General features: G+C 31.7%; 1 protein-coding gene across 6 annotated transcripts in view; it reads right to left on the reverse strand.

Moving 5' to 3' along the window:
* The window catches only part of LOC115234267 (serine/threonine-protein phosphatase 4 regulatory subunit 4-like), an 11909-nt gene extending 6077 nt beyond the window's left edge, over positions 1-5832 (reverse strand). For 2 of the 6 annotated variants that reach the window (XM_029805211.1, XM_029805209.1), the window contains exons 1-11: positions 4362-5831; positions 3172-3422; positions 2946-3019; positions 2532-2638; positions 1952-2181; positions 1704-1826; positions 1488-1591; positions 1054-1245; positions 825-983; positions 563-745; positions 43-489 (exon numbers count right to left, since the gene is read on the reverse strand). In XM_029805211.1, the coding sequence (XP_029661071.1) occupies positions 43-489; positions 563-745; positions 825-983; positions 1054-1245; positions 1488-1591; positions 1704-1826; positions 1952-2181; positions 2532-2638; positions 2946-3019; positions 3172-3422; positions 4362-4408 (1917 nt within the window). In that variant the 5' untranslated portion in view covers positions 4409-5831. Of the gene's footprint in view, positions 1-42; positions 490-562; positions 746-824; positions 984-1053; positions 1246-1487; positions 1592-1703; positions 1827-1951; positions 2182-2531; positions 2639-2945; positions 3020-3171; positions 3423-4050; positions 4328-4361 lie in introns of those variants that run through there. The other 4 variants (XM_029805214.1, XM_029805213.1, XM_029805210.1 and 1 more) reach the window with 3 other exon arrangements.
* Between the last annotated feature and the right edge of the window lie 594 nt (positions 5833-6426).

A 6426-nucleotide genomic window follows, 5' to 3' on the forward strand; every position in this document is an offset into this window, starting at 1 on the left:
TATATATATATATATGATTTGCACATTTGCTAAATTACTTACAGTCTGGCCTTCATATTTGACATCCATTTCGTCTAATTTTTGCGTGACACTTTTTAAAATAAATAGCACATCTTTATCCTTTTCATTATTAACCAAATGTCTCACAATCGACTCTAATGATGTCAATAATTTCTTATCGGTTGGTATCCACAGCTGATTCTTTAGTTGTGGCAGTAAAGATACTACTTTCATTCTTATATTAGCTACTGGATCTTCGGCCAGACTCAATAAGACATTGAAAAAGTGTTCCTTAAAATAAACGGAAGAAAAGATTTCCAACGCTTCGATCATCATACGGACAAACATCATTCTCACATAACAATCAGGATTATTGGCTATATCCGTAAAGATTCTATTACGCAGTTCCGCTCTTTGTATAGGTTTCATGTTGTATCGTAGAAGGACAAGAAAAAGTGTTCCTGCGGCAAGACGTACCGGTATCGGTCGCTAAAATTTTGGAATTAAAACTGTTCATTAAATCTATAATGTTTTAAGTAAGAACAAAATGTTATGGACTCACTGCATGCAAAATTCTGGAGAAAGCCATTGGCACGAAATACGAGTATATAAAATCACTGGGAAAACATTTAGGTAAAATCTCTAACTGCGCATGCATCAACGACGCCAATCTCCAATTGTATGTACCCGCGACTTTGGCCTCACACTTCAATAAGGCTTTACCTATTTCCATCAGAGTAGAATCCTATAATAGATAAAACAATAATTTAAGATAACAATAAACAAATTATCTTGAATTGCAAACTGTTATAAAATTTAATTACCACTCTATCTGTTCCAACAGTTTGATTTTCAGCTAAACTTTCTAATGTTAATCCTATATGAGGAATTAACCCTTGAAGCACTTCCTCCGAATCATCTTTCAATAATTTTATTAAATTTCCCCTTATCCGTGCACTCTTTGATCCTAAAACCTTCGTCACCTACAAATTATTACTGTATATATACAATATTGCTATGATAATCTAATGAGCATAACATACTTAATCTTACTTCGTGAATTCCACAAGCAACAGTTCTCCGAACCATATAATAATGATCACTTGTCAATGCATCAAATGTCGTAAGTAACGCATTTACATCTTCTGAAGAGTTTGATATAAAAATAAACATTGCAGGCAAATTAAATGCACAATGTCTTCTGCATTCAACGTATCTTTCATCTTGTGTAGGATTGCTACTAATCTACAAAATTTAGATAAAATATGAATATGTTACAATCAAAGAATAATATGTCAATACTTTTTGGAATCAATTTACATAATAGGTTTATTTATGATTTATATATATTTGCACAATACAAGTATATGCCTATACTAACTATTTACTATACAATACACTATTATCTAAAGTAACTATGTGTTATATATAAAAAATTTATTTAATGAGAATTCCATGTATGATTTATACAATATATATATGCTCACAAATGTAAATTGCAGTTTCTCTTTCTTCAATGATGGTATTCCCATCTGTGCAAGTTGTTGAAAATACTTTAAGAACCATGTTTTCTCTGATGTTGACAAGCATTCTAAAATTATTATTTCGATTATATTTAAGTAGATATCACTTAAATTCTGCTTGAATATTATTATTTAAACACGCACTGCGTGCCGCATAAATGCAAAAATGATTTCTCTTACTTTCTAGGCCAAGTACAAGCTTTCCCAACTCTTGAGCTATTATGCATATCACATTATCTTCTGATTTAGCTGCATTTTCACATAGTTTTTTAACAAGTGGTGCTATTATATTTTTTATTGTATCTATAGACAATTTGTTTTTCAGTTAATTTTTGTTGTTTACTGTGTCAAGGGATATTTCTCCCTTTCATGTAATTTATTCTTTAAAATTTGAAATAGTTCTTTAAAATATTGTTTACAAAACTCACCTTCCTGAAGATGAGGTAGTAAATACACTATTGTCTGTACAGAGGCATATCTTACATTGCTTTCTTCGTCACTTGCTAATTCTACTAAAGACGGTAGTAAAGCAGGTTTCACAGACTCAGCACCAAGGCCCTCCGCAACGAAACGTAATTGCAAACAAATATTAGCGCGCACGTCACTATTTACATCCTGACAGAGAGAGTGTACCGTTGGTAGAACTTCCTTTTGTATCCTGACAACAATTTTAATGGTTAAGAAATGGGGTGCGCGCTTATTTATCAAATAGAAAAAATAAGCAATAAATTATTTAAACAATGAAACGTAAATCTTTAGTTAGTACTTTTTTTATAATGTACAAGAATGTAATAATAGGCAACTACTTGATAAATATGATTTAAATTAACTCCACTAATAACATTTGAATAACTGATATATACATTTATGTAGATACTGTAGAAAATAATCTTACAAATATATTTTATTTAAAAATTTTGTATCAATTTTTTTATATCAATTTATTATACATGCTACAATTATGAAAGTTAGTTATATTCAAACATATAAATAAATAAATATACTCACATAGCAGAATCAAATCGTGTACAAATCTTTCCCAATAATCTGCTGCATGTTATCCTGGAGTAGATAGGTTGTGACAACTGTCCTTTACTTATAGTCAATGGAAGAATCTATAAGAGAGTATTCTTGTTATCATCCATCCAAAAAAATGGGAGCTATTTTATTATATTTAAATAATGATTTAATGTTTCAACAATTAAATTACAGTGCTTTCTTCTTAATTCTCTATTTGAAAACTATTTGCATAATTGTATTTTATTTTACTTTTTTATGCATTATTTTTTAAATAAAATTGTTTGCTGACATAAGTATATTTTATATACATTAAATAAATTGAAAACATATATGTCTTTCCTCATCTATTTAAATGTAATAAAATATTAAATATGTCGATTTCTAAATATTGCCTTTACAAACCTGTGCTCTTACAACTTCTACCGGCAGTAACTCTATCACATCCAGTAAGGTCTCCAACCATGCGTGACAGATAACTTTAACATTGACACATAAAATCAAAGCGAATTAGAATAAAATGGAAATACAAAAATAATATTTAATATTTTTAACTGTAAAATTTTGCATTCTATAAAATAACAATTATTGCTATATACTTTAGTTAATTAATAATTAGACATATGTTTACCTGGATCACGACTCTCCAGAGAATTTAATATACTTTGAAGGAATGTCTGACTGAAAACATTATGACTGACAAGCTTTTGCTCTAAAATTGTTTTAAACGTAGATGATGCTGCTATGTGAAATTCAGTTGATGCAGTAGCCAGAGACTGCTGCATTTTAGGTACCACTCGAGACATACATGATTGCGTGTCGGTAGCTAAAAGACTTGGTAGACTTTGTATAACACTAAGTTTTTGGATCTCTTCTCCCTTCCTGAAAAAATTTCCATATTTTCTCAAAAAATATAAATCAAGATAATAAAAGATAGTTTTTGCAATATTTCACTTGTTTTCAATTTAAATGAGAAATTATATGTAAATTATATGAAACATGCTATTCCCTTAAATATACAGTAGTAATATCATAGTAATGATGTAATGATCATAGATATGTTGTTTCCTGGTTCTGGATTTTTTCACTTTTAAAAAATAAGATATACTTTGGTTTTGTAGAGAGAAAGATGAAAGCAACAGAGTCTCACAAATTGTATTTTCTACACATGTAAAAAAGAGATTAAAGCTTATAACAGATAAGTTTACATTTTATAACACCAAGCAAATATTTATATGAGATATCGAAAGTTTTAAGAAATGTGATTCAATGTGAATTCAATTTTGCTTAGAAGTGAGAGTTAATATAAGTTATCGATACTATAGTATTTATTATATTTTATTCTTAAGTATCATCTATATTATATTTTCATTAATTTATTAATTATCTAGTATATTTTCTATTTTTGTAAGTATATTAAAGTATTAATACACTATTAAACTTGTTATATATTGCAAAGTATAGACACATTTAAAAAACGAAATAGTTTCGCGAAAAGCGATCGGTTAACCTAAAAATCTCGGGGTCTGTAAACCTCTTACAATCCTGGCATGTTACGATACTCGCACAGGGAAATGCCTCGTTCCCTTAGTCATCTCTTTAAAGGACTATAATTAGCGCGCTTTACTATGACAGGACAGCACGTTCCTTAAACGCGCGTTATTTTTAGAAGTGTACGAGTGCGCGCGCGCGCGCATGGAACATGAGATAAGGATGACAAACACGACTAACAATAAGGATGAACCTACGATTGATTACGCGTATAAGGCTTTCGTTGCGACAGAAAGACCGCATCATATACTACCGCCGATTACTACTTACGGATCGGACGCGATCTCGTACAGGGCTTCATCTTCATCTTGCAACATTTTCGAGGCGCATCTTATTCATCGATGTCGCAGCCAGCGTACGCGCGGAGAGAATCGATCAATTGTGGTAGGTTTCCTCTACGCAGACACTACACGCGCTCCCATGACACGCGAGGAACGCGACACGACGTACGAGAATACGACTGACAGCTAGACCAGCTGGACGCGAGTGAACGAAGTGAGGCAGCCTCTGCCTCTCTGCCTCTCTCTCCGTCCGCGATTTCCACGCTATCGATTGTATCTGATTTGCCGTCGATGTCACACGAACGCGCCCGAATCATGCCGAGTCGACACGAACGCGGCCCACGTACTGGGTGTTGAAAAGATACGTCGTGATGCATCGCGCGACGTAAATACATGTATGTGATGTATGTTCTATGTATGTATAATACGCCGAGGGCGTCGTCGTTGCGTAATTCCCGGTGTGCGACACAAAAGATGATTTAACGATCGCGTCATCCTGCAATCCGATGCGCTGGTACGACGCATCGGGAAAAAAAGATCCATCGGCACAAGCGGATTATTCACAATCACACTTTCCGAAAATCTGTCCGAGAATGCTTCGATTAGCAAAACGCGATTTTCGAATACTTTAACATGTAAAAAAAGTATTCGAATATACGTTGAAATATGCGTATATAATTATAATGTATATCTAAAGAGAGAAGGAACATATTAATTAAAATTCTCATTCAAAGTTTAATTTCGAGAATTGCGATTGAAAAATCGATTTTATCTTGTTAAATACTAGAAATAGTTTCTTAGTTTTAGAAACTAGCTTCTAAAAACTTCATTAATAATTTTGACAAAGTTATTTCTGCTGTACAATCTTATTTTATTTTAGAATAGCTTCTTATTATGAATAATAAATATTTTTAAGGAAGCTCATCTACAATCGTGTATATATATGTGTAATGGAATGTTAAAATTGTGCGGTACACATAAAATTAAATATCTATAAAAATTTAAACTAAAAATTTGGATTATTTCTTTTATACAGATATAATTATATCAGAGATCGTGAATTCTCGCATCATTACATTGGAGAAATATCTTCTATTCTGAAATCGAGCTCAAGTTCGCAAGACTTAATTAATGCGTTGCCGACCTTGATTCGGTAATCGGAAGCGAATTACGTGTATTTCCGATCAAGGTTTAACAAGTGATGTATATGCGTGAATCGCTCTCGCGCGTACAAGCTCAAGGATAAAATTTTATAATAGACTTATAGGATTGGAGTTCGTGTGTATCGCGCAATTATAAAAGTTTTAGACTTCTAAAAAATATAAAATCATAACACATACACACATACAGAAAAATTGTATAGGACATGAAAAGTATCTAATAAACAATAAAAATAATTATATTTATAATAAAAAATATTGATAATGATAAAACGAAGTGAAACAATATCGTATAAATCAAAACTTACAAAAGAATATGGAGTGCTCTGTCTATAGGTCTCCTTTCTAAGTTAGCATCCAAGGAGTGCTTTCGCAGCTGTTCTTCATTCTATACAAGGATGTTTGAATAAAATTGATGAAGTGTGAAATTGAATTCCTGAATGTTCATTAACATTAATATCCGAGGAGAAAGTTTTTAAATGGCTAATAATAAAGATTTCTTCTAACAAAATTCATACGTGTATAAATAATAAAGACGTGAATGTTAATGTTAAAAAACCATTGATAAACCATGATATTACATACCCTCACATCGGGTAACGGTTTATCTAATTGAAGGCTCGCGAACTCTTCAAGTTCCATGATTGTATCCATATGATTTTGCTTCTATCTTTGTGTTGTAATTTTATGTAATCTTATTTATATTTCATCCTTATTGAGAACAAAAGATATATTCACGTTAAACATAATCGAAACGGCAAGACAACGCGCATAATTGTACGGATATCTGTCAAGATCTGTCAATGACAGGTCGTTGTGAATATTGCAAGTAGATTGAATATAGGCAGAAATGCAGAAAATTATAAATTATGCAGCATATTTATCAAAAATCTG

The sequence above is a fragment of the Formica exsecta genome, unplaced genomic scaffold (genome assembly GCF_003651465.1).
Source record: "Formica exsecta isolate Colony F162 unplaced genomic scaffold, ASM365146v1 scaffold2, whole genome shotgun sequence".
Lineage (NCBI taxonomy): Eukaryota > Metazoa > Arthropoda > Insecta > Hymenoptera > Formicidae > Formica > Formica exsecta.